The 15,157-nt window shown below is 41.3% G+C and overlaps 1 protein-coding gene across 1 annotated transcript; it reads left to right on the plus strand.

The window, feature by feature from the left end:
• The first annotated feature begins 527 nt into the window (after positions 1-527).
• LOC101352559 (uncharacterized protein C12orf74) lies at positions 528-1,211 on the plus strand. The gene has a single exon (XM_004384212.1). The coding sequence runs from the start codon at positions 528-530 to the stop codon at positions 1,209-1,211; it is 684 nt and encodes a 227-aa protein (XP_004384269.1).
• Positions 1,212-15,157: the final 13,946 nt, after the last annotated feature.

A 15,157-nucleotide genomic window follows, 5' to 3' on the forward strand; every position in this document is an offset into this window, starting at 1 on the left:
GGGATTGATAAAAGCTAAAATGTTTTTTGTCAAATATTTCACATCAATATCTTTAAAGCCATGACTCCTTTGGTAACTTAAATTACCTCGAAGGAAGGGACCTTGTTTTCCTTGTTTATACATTCCTAAAATGCACTGAAATACTAAAACAAATGATTGAATGAATACAGAATATAAGGAAAATTGAATGTGTATTTGATTCTTTTAAAATGGAATAATCAGAAGATGACAAGCTATGTGGCTTCCAAGAAGTCTCTTAGATCATTAATGTTTTTAAAGGCTTTTTTGCTTAAATCTGGAGGAGATAATAAGTAGACAGTAAACAAACGTCAACACACAAGCTATCTAGATGGGAAGGCTGAAATCATCTGTGTTAATTATCTTCAGGATAACATAAAGGATGCTCATGCTAACTGGCCTCTCCCTATCTCCTAGAAGTTATCATTTGACATTTTACACACCTTTTTAACTCGTGTCCATCTCCCTCATGTGTTATAGATTCCTCACTCTGCTGTTCTTCATTAAAAATGCAACAACCTGCTGGTAATTATTCTCTTGAAAAGGACAAAGAAATACTCTGGGAAGAGTGGCACGTGAATGTGGAAACTGAGCAACCCCAGAGTGGACCAGAGGACAGCAACTTGGACAATGTCCCCCAGAAGCTTCCGGCAATGGACCCCCTTGGCTCCATAGGGAACACAGAGTCTCCCCACCCAGAGGTGCAGCCCAGAGGCACTGAGGCCTCTCCTCAGCCCCCACTGAGAAGCCTGCAGAGGAAGCACTGTGAGAACCAGGGCAATCTTCTCCAGTTTGACCGGCAAGCCCCAGGCCGCATTTCCACCTCTCCGACTTTGAGGAGATTAAGAGGCAGTAGGTGTGGGACCTGGAACTCTATGCCTCACCAGGACACCTTGGAAGTGCCCACCTGGAAGGAACCTGCAAGCTCCATGTGTTATCTTCCCAAGAGTCTACCTGGAAGCCCAAAGGACTATTCCCCCTCCATATCGTCTTTGAGACTCAGCGATCTAAGATTGCCTTCTGATTCTGAAAGGACCCTCAACACAGCTGGCTCAGTAGAGCCCCAAATTGGGCCTTCTGATAAGCAGGCCCCTCCCAGGCTTCAGCCCGTCAGCAAGGGGACACTTCACCAGGCTTCTCCTCCACCCAGCCCCACCTCACCATGCCCAAGTCCTCAGGTAACACAGCTCTAAGCAAAGCAAAATAGGTCTGGGGGTGGCCACATTCCCCCAAAGGCCAGGGTCTTTTATGATGGAAGACAAGCACAGAGAGTCACAGCTAAGAGGACACACACTGTATGGAACACATTGGTTATTACGTAAAGTGGGGTGCAGCATCTTGGGGAAGAAGTGGAATGAAGGTCTAGCTCACTTTCTTCTCCTAAATTCTTGAAGGCACTTTAAGAAAGGGCCCACTAAGGTCAGCCTATAGATGGTGCCTCAGACATTGGAAAGTAATGGTGGCCTTGTTGCAAATACACACCATAGAAGACAACCAGGTATAGCTGGTTTAAAAGAAAAGAAAGAAAATTATTCAAATTTCTAACCTCATCCTCCCCCCTAAAAAATTCAAAAAAACATTTTGCCTAGAAGAGTAAATTGCCTCTCCTTTCAAGATTTCTGCTTTGGTATTTTGGGTGGATTTGAGAAAGACTACAATATGTGTGTGTGTGCGTCTGTGTGTGTGTGTTTGTATATATACACATGTATATATTGTATATATACACACAAGATGCCCTGGTGGCGCAGTGGTTAAAGCAATCAACTGCTAACCAAAAAGTTGATGGTCCAAAACCACCATCAGCTCCGAGGGAGAAAGATGTGGCAGTCTGCTTCCGTAGAGATTTACAGCCTTGGAAACCCTATGGGGTCGCTATGAGTCAGAATCAATTTGAAGGCACTGGAGTATATACATACACACATAAATACATATATATGTATGTATGTATGTGTATACATAACTATATATATATTTTTTAATTTCAGGGAGAAGTATTACAGCAATCCGGGTATGTACTTATTTATCTCCTCCAGTGCTATGAAATCTGTCAACTGTTTATTTAAAACCTATTTCTGTTTTGTCATAACAAATCTGATGGTGTATTAATCAGTGGACTTTGTTTTACAACACCCAAGTCACTCTTTAAGTTTATGAGTTAAAGAGTCTTAATTTCAAGAGTCTCCTTTAACATAGCCAGCTGCATTTTGCTGTGGCTTTTAGGGGCAGGATATGACAGCCCCACTCAGTAATTGTTTTCATTTTGAATTGGCAATGCCTTGGCCCTGTGGTTTAATTAACATCCACTTAGTAACAGGTTTTGTCAAGTGTAGACAAGGGAAAGGCCAGATATATTCAACAGCTTTTTAAATAGAAATTCAGGGGACTAGGATAAAAGGAGCAAGATGTGCCATTTCAATATAGGATGACCTTTAAATGCCTGATATGACAGACTCTGCCCTTGTTGAGAGTGCAGGACAATTATCTCACTTCAGAAACCAGCTCTGAACTTCCAGTGTGGCCTCAGGTTGTGGCAGTGGATTTGCCATCCCTCCAGGGATGCTTAAAATCTTCTGCGACAGCAAGGGAAATATCCATGCCCGATTTCATCCATCTAATCTTCGGGATTGGCAGAAAAGTCCTCATTTTATTTAGAGAGGCACAGTGTAGTCCTTGGGGAATTAGCCATTGCTTTATTATTGTTGTTGTTATTTGCTGTCAAGTTATCTCTAACTCGTGGTGAACTTACGTATAACAGAACAAAATGTTGCCTGGTCCTCTGCTATCTTCATGATTGTTGGTATGTTTGAGTCCAGTTTTTCGCTATTGTATACTGTCTTCCAACACAGAGGACTCATCTTTCAGCACTATATTGGACAATATTCTCTTGTGATCCATAAGGTTTTCGTTGACTAATTTTTGGAAGTGAGTTGTCAGATCTTTCTTCCTAGTCTGTCAGTTTGGAAGCTCCCCTGAAACCTGGTCACCATGAGTGACTCTAGTGATACTTGAAATACCAGTAGCATAGTCTTCACCAACACCATAATTCAAAGGCGTCAATTCTTCTTAGGTCTTCCTTATTTATTGTCTGGTGCCTCACATGCATATGAGGCTATTGAAAACACCATGGCTTGGGTCAGGTACACCTTAGTCCTCAAAGTGATGTCTTTGTATTTTAACATTTTTTAACAGAGGTCTTTTGCAGCAGATATGCCCAATGCAATACATCATTTGATTTCTTGACTGCTGCTTCCATGGGTGTTAACTGTGGATACAAGTAAAATGAAATCCTTGACAATTTCAATCTTTTCTCCATTTATCGTGATTTTGCTTATTGGTCCAGTTGTGAAGATTTTGGTTTTCTTTATGTTGAGATGTAATCCATAACTGAAGGCTGTAGTCTTTGATCTTCATCAGTAAGTGTTTCAAGTCCTCTTCAACTTCAGCAAGCAAGGTTGTGTCATCTGCATATCACAGGTTGTTAATGAGTCTTCTACCAATCCTGATGCTGTGTTCTTCTTCATATAGTACAGCGTCTTGGATTATTTGCAAAATGTGTAGATAGAATAAGCATGGTGAAAGGATACAACCCTGATGCACACCTTTCCTTATTTTGAAACACAATATCTCCTTGTTCTGTTCGAACGACTGCCTCTTGGTCTATGTACAGGTTCCTCATGAGCATAATAAAATGTTCTGGAGTTTTCATTCTTCACATGCCTTTGCATAGTCAATAAAATACAGGTAAATATCTTCTAGTACCTAGTACAATACTTGGCACATAATAAAACCAAACCCATTGCTGTCAAGTGGATTCTGACTTATAGCCACCCTATAGGACAGAGTAAAACTGCCCCATGGGGTTTCCAAGGAATAGCTGGTGAATTTGTACAGCCAACCATTTCATTAGCAGCCAAGTTCTTAACCACTATGCAACCAGGGCTCCTGGTACATAATAGGCAATGTTTATTGAATGAATAAGTGAAAGACAACGTAAGTATAATCTATTAATCAATATTTAAAATAAACATTCATATATTACTACTAATAAATAATAAGTCATTTATCATCAACATCAGAATACTCGATCAGTACTTCATCTTAGGCATGAATTTATAGTAAACAGCTAAACATCTATGCCACAATGATTCCCTGTCTGCCTGTCTTTTTTCTCTCTGTTCTTCCTCGTATCTCTGCAGGCTCTTCCACAGCAGTCATTTGCTCAAAGGGCCTACTTCCTTTGGATGGCTGTTTAACCAGGCTTTATGGTCACAATAATGCCAGGAAAAGAGCTCCATGTGAGGGTGCTGTCTATCCAGAGGACCACAGACCAAGTGGGGCTTCTCCCTTTTGCAGGGCCTGGTTACTTTGGTTTTCAGTTTTTAGTTTTGTTTTTCTTTTGCCTTTCAGGTGCTAGAGGCCTTAACTTATAAAGCATATGCCCATTAAATGATATAAAACAGGGGTCAGCAAACTATAGTTTATTACCCAAATTTGGCCCACCATCTGTTTTTGTAAATAAAGTTTTATTGGAGCACAGTCACACACATTTGTTTATGTATTGTCCAGGGCTGCTTTCATGCTGCAATGGCAGCATTGAGTAGCGATGATAAATTAGGATCACGAAGCCTAAAATATTTACTATTGTTAAAAATAATCAAAACTCAATGAAATTGGAACATAAGGTTTATTCTAAGCAGTTATTCTACATGCATATAAACCCAAACTCATTGCCCTTGAGTTGATTTCAACTCATAGCAACTCTATAGGACAGAGTAGAACTGCCCCATAAAATTTTCAAGGCTGTAATCTTTATGGAAGCAGACTGCCACATCTTTCTTCTGAGGAGTGGCTGGTGGGTCCAAACCGCCCACCCTTGGGTTAGCAGTCAAGCACTTAACCACTGGGCCACCAGGGCTCCTCTATATGCATATAAAGAGAACATTCTGATTCCAGAAAAGGCAAATGGCTCAAAGTAAACTAGGTACAATGAGGCTTATAAGGAGAAGAGGAGGGAGAAATACAGAAGATCAACCATTATCTAATCTTAATATGATTGATTGAACCCCACCCTTCCCCTTTTCTGAGATCAACTGACATCAGGTCACAAGATGGTCTCTGGCCCTCAACCCAGTCATATCGTTTGAAATTCAAATTTGTTGAGCCTGGCTTCAAACAGGAAAGAAAAAATTAGCAAATTTGGGGTGAAAGAAAAGCCACTGGCAGTATTAATTTTTGTCAGGAATTTCTTCACAGTGACTATTTGGTTTCGTGGGTAAGAAAACCTTACAATTAAAGTAAGATGTCTGCTATTAATTTTCTCTTTGACACTATCTGGCCCTTTACAGGAAAAGTTAGCTGACCCCTGGTATATACAATGAAGAAACACTTGCCTCTGCAGCTGTCAGTCAATCACAACAACATTTCTTTGCTTATAGAATAGATATAAACCCTTTTTCCAGAAACACTGATTTTTCTTTTTGTTAGAGAGTTTTAATACATGGCCTGGCAATCGAGCATGTTCAGGTAAGTGAGAAGGGGCCAGGCTACTCTCAGTTCTGATATCAGCTAAGCATATGTCTTCAATTCCAGGTTTCTCTTTGTGGGCTCTTTTTCTCACTTTCATCCTTCTCTCTGTCAATAATATTCCAGTGAACGCATACTCTGTCTTAGTTATCTAGTGCTGCTTTAACAGAAATACCACAAGTGGATGGCTTTTAACAAAGAGAAATTTATTCTCTCACAGTCCAGTAGGCTACAAGTCCAAATTCAGGGCATCAGCTCCAGGGGAAGGCTTTCTCTCTCTGTCGGCTCTGGAGAAAGTTCCTTGTGCTGCATCAGTCTTCCTTGGTCTAGAAGCTTCTCCGCGCAGGAACCTCAGGTCCAAAGGACACGCTCTGCTCCTGGTGCTGCCTTCTTGGTGGTACAAGGTTCCCATGTGTCTCTGCTCGCTTCTCTCTTTTATATCTCAAAAGAGATTGGCTTAAGACACTAACCAATCTTGTATACCTCATCAGTATAATTGCCACTAATCCATCTCATTAGATCATAGTGATTGAATTTACAAACATAAGGAAATCACATCAGATTACAAAACGGTACACAATTATACAATACTGGGAATCATGACCCAGCGAAGTTGACAGATATTTTTGCAGGACACAATTCAATCCATGACATACTCACAGCAAACCTTCTTCTCCTAGCACTAAAATATACCTCCTGGAAAGAAACGTTACAATTCATTCTTGCTAAGATGTGATGGACTTTAGGCTTAAGGAATATCTGCTACTCTTTATCTTTCCAAGTAGAGCAAAATATTCCTCCCTTTTGGGTTTCCCTGTGCCTATAAACACACAAGTAAAATTATGCTGAAAATCATTCAGAAGTGGTTACAGCAGTACATTGACAAGGAACTGCCAGAAATTCAAGCCGGATTCAGAAAAGGATATGGAAGGAGGGATATCACAGTGTCACTATGAGTCAGAATCGACTCAACGGCACCGGGTAACAGTCAGACGGATCATGGCTGAAAGCACAGAATACCAGAAAGAAATTTACCTGTGTGTATTGACTGTGCAAAGGCATTCGACTGTGTGGATCATAACAAATGATGGATAACATTGCAAAGAATGGGAATTCCAGAACACTTATTTGTGTGCATAAGGAACCTGTACTCAGACCAAGAAGCAGTCATTCAAACAGAACAAGGGGATACTGCATGGTTTAAAGTCAGGAAAGGTGTGTGTCAGGGTTGTATCCTTTCACCATATTTATTCAGTCTTTATGGTGAGCAAGTAATCTGAGAAGTCAAATTATACAAAGGAGAACGTGACATTAGGATTGGAGGAAAACACATAACCTGCCATATGGAGATGACACAACCTTGCTTGCTGAAAGCGAAGAGGACTCGAAGCACCTACTGATGAAAATCAAAGACTACAGCCTTCAGTTATGGATTACACCTCAACATAAAGAAAACCATAATCTTCACAACTGGACCAATAAGCAACATCATGATAAATGGAGAAAAGATTGAAATTGTCAAGGATTTCATTTTACTTGGATCCACAGTTAACACCCATGGAAGCAGCAGTCAAGAAATCGAATGATGTATTGCATTCAGCAAAGCTGCTGCAAAAGACCTCTTTAAAGTGTTAAAAAGCAAAGATGGTACTTTGAAGACTGAAGTGCACCTGATCCAAGCCATGGCATTGCCAAATGCCTCATATGCATGGGAAAGCTGTACAATGAATAAAGATGACTGAAGAAGAATTGATGCCTTTGAATTATTGTGTTGGCGAGGAATATTGAATAGACCATAGACCTCCAGAAGAACGAAGAAATCTGTCTTGGAAGAAGTACAGCTGGAATGCTCCTTGGAAGTGAGGATGGTGAGACTTAGTCTCACTTACTTTGGACATATTATCAGGAGGGACCAGTCCCTGGAGAAGGACATCATGCTTGGTAAAGTAGGGGTCAGCGAAAAAGAAGAAGACCTTCAATGAGATGGATTGACACAGTGGCGGCAACAATGCGCTCAAGCATAACAACAACTGTGAGGATGGCACAGGACCGAGCAGAGTTTTGTTCTGTTGTACTTAGGGTCCCTATGAGTCAGAACTGATTTGACGGCACCTAACAATAACAACAACATAAACACCTCCATCACAGTACATGTCACTGTACTGCAGTTCCTTTTATATTCATCTGTTTCCAGAATTGAGACCTTCCTAAGGGCAGAGACCACTTCTTATTCAGCTTTGAACCTCCATCACTCAGTACCCTGCTAGAGTCTACCTCCTTGAATGAAAAGAAAGAAGGATGGAAGAAGGAAGACAGGCATACTGACAGGCTTGCTGATTTACAGTGTTGTTTATCTATCCCCAACGTATTTGCATTTTGGCAAAGGGTATGATTTGAAGCCAAACAAGGGATTTTAAACATAGGAAGCAAATGGTAAAGTTTTTTTGAGGAAGGCAATCTTCCTGGCACCTCTTAAGTTCTATATCACAGAAAGCTGTCTGTCCCACTTAATTTTCAGGTCAGTCCTGACACTGAGAAGGGAAACACACACACCACATTTCCATGAAAATCATGACTAGCTTTCTAGCACTCAAAAGGAAATAGGAAAAATGCTAAATGTATCCAAATGAGCAGGTGGGGCAACATTAGCATGAAAATCAAATGATGAAGTATTTGAGGGTTTGGAAATAAGGTCTTTGAAGATGTTATCAGTAACATGAGGTCATACTGGAGTAGCATGTGTCTTAATCCAATATAATTGGTGTCCTTATAAAAGAGAAGAGACCCAAAAAACAGTGAGACACAGAGGGAAGAATTCCATATGCCACTGCAGTTGTAATCCAAAGAGCGCCTGGGGCTATCAGAAGCTGAGAGAGACAAGGAAAAATCTTCCCCTAGAGCCTTCAGAGAGCATAGCCCTGCTGACATCCTGAATTCGGACCTCTAGCCTCTAGAATTGTAAGAAAATAAATTCCTGTTGTTTTAAGCCACCCAGTCCTGGGTACTTTATTATGGCAGCTCTAGGAAACTAATGGAGCCCTGGTGGCAAAGAGGTTAAGAGCTCAGCTGCTAACCAAAAGCTCAGCAGTTCGAATCCACCAGCCGCTCCTTGGAAACCTTACGGGGCAGTTCTACTCTGTCCTATAGGGTTGCTAGGAGTCAGACTCGACTCGACAGCAATGGGCTTAGGAAACTAATACGTGCACCTATGGCTGTCTGTAAACTCTGGGAACTACTAGAGAGGGAGAACACTCTGACTCAGGCTTTGTAGAGGCCTTGAAAGCTTGTTGGAAAGGTAACAACTAGAGACTAACACATGGTAAGGAGTCCCTGAGTGGTGAAAACAGTTAACATGCTCAGCTGCTCACTGAAAGGTTGAAAATTCAAGTCCATTCAGAGGTGCCTTGGAAGAAAGACCTGACAATCTACTTCCAAAAACCAGCCATAGAAAACCCTACGGAGCACAGTTCTACTCTGACACACACGGGGTTGCCATGAGTCAGAGCCCACTCAATAGCAACTGGTTTAATAGATGGTATATAATTAATGACTGGGAAGTATAGACTGCAGCTTCAGGAAGTCAGGGAAGACCTCCTGATCTGGGCATGGCTAAAGGGAGAGAGTGGACTGGCAGGTTTCTTTCCTTCAGCTTTATTCTTCTACTGAAATCAACTCCACAAAAGGAGGAGTTTTGTTTACTGTTGTATGTCAAGTGCCAAGAACAATGCCTGGCTCAGAGTAGGTGCTCAGTAACTGTTTATGGAAAGAAGGAAGGAAGGAAAGAAAAAGGGAATTGACTGGTTGGTGGGTTGGTTAGTTAGTTAGGTTTAGACATACCAGATGCCAGGTAGGGGAAATGGCAGTATCTTGTTTTGTTTTTTATATTTCCTCTGCAGCTATTTATTTGTCTCCCTTTAGCTTCTTCTCACCTCCACCATCTTCTTTATTGTTTAGTACTTATCTCTTGAATGTACCTTTGGTTTGTGGGGAATTCTTCAAGTATTGTAGAAATATTTTGACTCTTGCACAAAAAAAAAAAAATTACCTAGAAGGACAGTAGGAGTGCTTCTACACAGTCACCAGCAGTTACTCTGGTGCTCTAAACATATGCGTATGCAATAAAGATTATGGATTTAGCCCAAAATGTCACAACACGAATGGATATTATTTTGCACATACTGATGAGGTTCCAAAGAGCTGCCTGCATTTTGTGGTCAAACTGGTGTGTGATGGGGATGAGCCTTCTACTTGTTCACTCGACAGTTATGAAGTAGCCCCCACGTGCCAGGCTGTACGCTGAGCTCTGGGCAGTGAGCTTGAGACTACAAACTTTCCGCCCTCCCAATTGGATTTCCAGCAAATGGAACATTTTGCTAGAAAGTTACATTTGAAAATGTAGTAAAAACATGCAAAGGAAAGCTCTCCTGAGATTCATGCTGGGAAAATATATCCCAAACTTGACCAGTAGAGCTATAGTTCATTAACTGGAAGTTCAGTTGTCATTTTCCTATTGATTACTTAAAAAAAAAAAAAAAAAAGTATTTTTTTTTTAAGAATATTACTGATTCTTAATTTGCTTTTCCTGTGAATTAACCCATTGTTATAAGCAAGCATTCCCAATTGCACTATAATATTTCTTGCATAGAGTAAAACAGTATGATTCCTAACATAGAAGACCTACGTTTTCTAGTCACATAACTGCTGGAAAGCTGCTTGCTGGAAGAGGCATAAACTTCTACCATCAGACAAGAACTATATAGCTTCTGAGGAAGAGTGTTTGATAAACTTACCTAACAAACAACCATTGAGTGACATTCAAAGCAGAAGAAGGGATAAGATCATGCCTGATACAAATTGTAATACCTTTGATGAGATTTTTATCTATCAAAACACATACATCACTATATATCTGTATTGCACATATATCCATAGTGCACATGGGTTTCACCACATGTGGTGAGAAACAGGTAAAACTGTGCACTAACGATTAGTAAGTAAACACAAGTAAGCCCATGCGTACCTTGCTTATTGGGTAAATCGTCCCTCAGCGGGACTGTGGACAGCAGCACACATTCTTTAAGTGGGGTACCACTGTTTCCGACTCTGCTCAAAATCCCCTGGGCAAGAGATTTGAATGTTATGCAATGCATACACTGCCCTTGTTTTCTTAAAAGAAGATTAAGTTTCCAGCAGGGCTTTGATCTGTAATTTTTCCCATTCCAGTTATCATTCTGGTTGACCCAAATTTTGAAAATTCCTATCTGTTCTGTTTTCACTTCGTCGGGCATGACTGAATAGGGAAGAACTGGTTTGAAGCCCTGGATGTAATGAAGGCCATTGCTGGGAATCAGATCCACAAGTACAGTGCCCTGCCCCTAAATTGTATTGCTTCAAGTATTAGTTTCCCATGGCTGCTATAACAAAATACCACCAACTTGAGAGAAATTTATTCTCTCACAGTTCTAGAGGCCAGAACTCCAAAATCAAGGTATCAGGAGGACCACATTTCCTCTGACAGATCTAGGAGAGAATCCTCCCTTGCCTTTTATAGCATCTGATAGCTCCAGAAGATCCTTGGCTTGTGGCTGCATCACTCTAATCTCTGTCTCCATCTTCACATGGCCTTTTTCTCCTCTCTCTGTGTTTCTCCTCCAGGTGTCTCTTAAAAAGACACTTGTGATTGGATTTTGGGCCCAACTGTATAACTCAGGATGATCTCATCTTGAGATCCTTAACTTAATTACATTTGCAAAGACTCTTGATACAAACAAATCACATTCACAGGTTTTGGAGGTTAGGACATGGACATACCCTTTGGGGGAACACCATTCAACCTACTATACCCCTCTTTTACCTGAAGTAGTAACCCTCATTATATCATTTTAAAAATCACTTTGGAGGAGGCAGAGCCAACGTGGTGCTATAGACAGAAGCACTATTCCGTCCCTCTTCAGCAAAGACCTGAAAAACTGAGTAAAACAGATATAAACATCAATCCTGGAACCCTAAGCATCAAAAAAAGGGATAAAGAACAAGACAAAACACCAAATGGAGGAAGAAACTGACAGAGAACAGGGAACAAGGAGAGCTACGGAGTAGAGGTTCCCCTGCCAGCTAACATGGCATGGATTCACCATCTTGGAGCACAGCCACCAACAACTCCAGACAAGAAATACAGGAAGGCAACTTCATGGAGCTCCCAACAGGAGACAGAGTACCCAGTAACAAGAGATACATGCTTTCCCACCCCCACCCCCCACCCTTCTGCCCTATACACTGCCTCCACCACTTTCCAATGGGCCACAGTTGCTCAGCTGGAGAGACACTGGCTCGCTACTGCGCCAGGGCCACCCTGCCCCAAATGGCAGGTTCCCTCAGTGCCATCATTTTGTTTGTTTGTTTTTTTTTGTTTCTTCTCTCTCTTTCCCTTCCTTCCTTTCCCCTCTCCTGCCCTCCTAGCCCTGTGTCCCATCTTCGTCCCTTCTCTGCAGCCGTGCCACACTGCTTGGCTAGACAGCCACCAGCACATGGCCTTCCTGGATCTGTCGTGCTCCCAATGGCTGGTTCCCTTAACAATGTATTTTTTATTTTTCTTTATCTTTTCCTTTCTTCCTTTTCCTTTCCCCTCCCACCAAGGCCCTGCGCTGCCTCCACCCCTTCCTGATGGGCCATGCTGTGCTGCCTGGTGAGAGAGACACCAGTTCACTGCCATCGAGTTCCCACCCACCCCCAATGGCTGTTTCCCTCAGTGCCATAGTTTTTTTTGTTGTTTGTTTTTGTTTTTGTTTTGTTTGTTTCTTCTCTCTTTTTCCCTTCCTTTCCTTTCTTCTGTCCACCTAGCCCCGTGTGCCACACCCCACCCCTTCTTGACAGTCCATGCTGCACCGCTTGGCTAGACAGCCACTGGCACATGGCCTCCATGGGTATGCCCTGCCCCCACATGCTGACTCCCACTGTGCCACCATTTTATTTATGTATTTTTATGTTCTTTTTTCATTTTTTTAACTTCTCTTTCTTGCTCTTGCTTCTCTTCTTTCTCACTCCCACTTAGCTCCATACATCACATCCTCTCCCGTCCCTCCTGCCTGCCTCTCTGCACCATGCACCAAGTGCTGTGCCCCTGAGTAGCACTTGTGCAGACCTCCAGACCCCCAGGTCGAGGCCGATGCTACCCCCGACCCCACCCTGCCAAGCACCATACACCTGAGTGGCAAGAACACAGAACCCAGGACCCCACCCTGTGCAACCCCCCAGCCCCACCAAGCCAACTCCATGTGCCCAAGCAGCACCAACATGGACCTCTCGACCCTACCCAGCACTGCCCGTGGCCCCACACCACTGAGTACCACGTTCCTGTCCGTGACTGGCATGGACCCCCAGACCTCACCCACACTGCCCTTGGCTCCAGCCTGACAAGCACCACACCCCCAAGTGGGACCAACACAGACCTCTGGACCCCCAGACCTCACACTGACACAATGCCCCCAGACCTGTTCCACCAGCCCCAGTTCATGCTACAAATGATTCATCCCTGCCCTTTCCCCACCTAACTGGATTAGCGACTGGCCCTGCCCATCTGGATAAGGTTGCGAGAACTGTCGTGCCTACAGACGAGGAAGGAACAAAACATGCCCAGCATACCCTCCCAGACAAAACCAAATAAAACAAAAAATCAGGATGGAACAAACAAATCTGTAATCAATAAATGAAGAAAATAATTCCTGAATGTTTCAGAGACAGCAGACAGTATCAAAACATATTAAAAAAAAAAAAAAAAAGCAGGACAGGATGGCTCCAGTAAGCTACCAAAATAAAACACCAGATGCCCTTCCAGTAGAGGGAACTACCTGATAGAAAATTCGAAAGTTTAATATTCAGGGGTCTCCAAGAGATTATGAAAGAGATGAAGGAAAACATAGAGAAAACTAAGGAAAAAATAGACAGAATCATGGAAAATACAGATAAAATCAGGGAAAACACAGACAAAGCAATGGAAGAATTCAGGAAAATAATACAATAACAAAACGTCAAAATAAATAAACAATCAGAAATCATACAAAAACAGCAATTAGAAATTCAAAATATAAACAAGATTTCAGAAAAGGACAAAACAATAGAAGGTTTTAGAGCATATTTGAAACAATGGAAGACAGGATCAATGAAACTGAAGGCAAGCCTTTCGATACCGCATTGTTGGAGGAATAATAAGAGAAAAGAATTAAGAAAAATGAAGAAAACCTAAGAATTACATGGGATACAATCAAGAGCAAAAATTTGCGCAGGATCGGAGATCCATAACGGGGAGAAAATGGAAAACGCAGAGAGGATCATTTAAGATTTGCTGACAGAAAACTTCCCAAATATCATGAAAGATGAAAAGCTGGACATCCAAGAAGCTCAACAAACCCCGTATAAGATAGACATAAAAGAAAGTCACCAGGTCATATCATAATCACACTCCCCAAAACCAAAGACAAAGAAAGAATCCGGAGAGCAGCTCAAGAAAAATGAAACGTTACATACAAAGGGGAAACAATAAGACTAAGCTCTGATTACTTGGTAGAAACCATGCAGGCAAGAAGGCAATGGGATGACATATATAAAACCTTGAAAGAAAAAAATTGCCAACCAAGAATAATATATCCTGCAAAATTCTCACTCAAATATGATGGCAAATTTGGGACATTTTCAGATAAACAGAAGTTACGGGACTATGTACAAACCAAACCAAACTTACAAGAATTACTAAAGGGAGTCTTTTAATTGAGAACCAACAACCTCAATCTAGGACACAGGACAGCGTCAGCCAGATACCAACCTAGGGAATGAACTCTAGAAGATAAAACAAAACTAAAAGACTTACAACAGGGAACCAAAAAGTCAATCTGTAAATGATAAAAACATCAGAACAATAAAAGGAGGAATAAATGGTGTAGGTATAGAACTTTCAAATGGAGAGGAAGTCAAAGCAATAGCAAGTAATAAAAGGCTGGTTTAAACTCAGGAAGATGAGGTAAATTTCAAGGTAACCACAAAGAAAGTTAATAAACCTACTCAACAAAATAAGAGAAACATAAAGTCTTACTGAATACAAAATCTACAAAAATGAAAGAAACAAAAGGAAAATCCACAAACAAAAGGAAGTCAGCACAGAAGAGTAAGAGTAGGAAAGAAAACGTCAGCATCAAAAACAAAAGCACTACACAATAACAGCAATAACCTCCATCTATCAATCATCACACTGAATGTAAGTGGCTTAAATGCACCTGGAAAGAGACAGAGAGTGAAGGAACAGATTTTTAAAAAAATGACCTATAAATATGCTGTCTACAAGAGGCACACCTTAGAAACAAAGACATAAATATACTAAAAATCAAAGGATGGAAAAAAAATATATCAAGCAAACAGCAATGAAAAAAGCAGAAGTGGCAATACTAGTCTCAGAGAAAATAGACTTTAAAACAAAATCCGCCATAGAAGTCAAGGAAGGACATTATATAATGATTAAAGGGACAATTCACCATGATGACATAACCATAGTAATATCTACACACACAATGGCAAGGCTCAAAAATACATAAAACAAACTATAACAGCACTGAAAGGAGAAATTGAC

The sequence above is a fragment of the Trichechus manatus genome, unplaced genomic scaffold (genome assembly GCF_000243295.1).
Source record: "Trichechus manatus latirostris isolate Lorelei unplaced genomic scaffold, TriManLat1.0 scaffold00119, whole genome shotgun sequence".
NCBI classification, from domain to species: Eukaryota; Metazoa; Chordata; class Mammalia; order Sirenia; family Trichechidae; genus Trichechus; species Trichechus manatus.

Bases quoted from the DNA above. Each gene is read 5' to 3' on its own strand.
- LOC101352559 (XM_004384212.1), top strand. From the start codon at position 528: ATGCAACAACCTGCTGGTAATTATTCTCTTGAAAAGGACAAAGAAATA.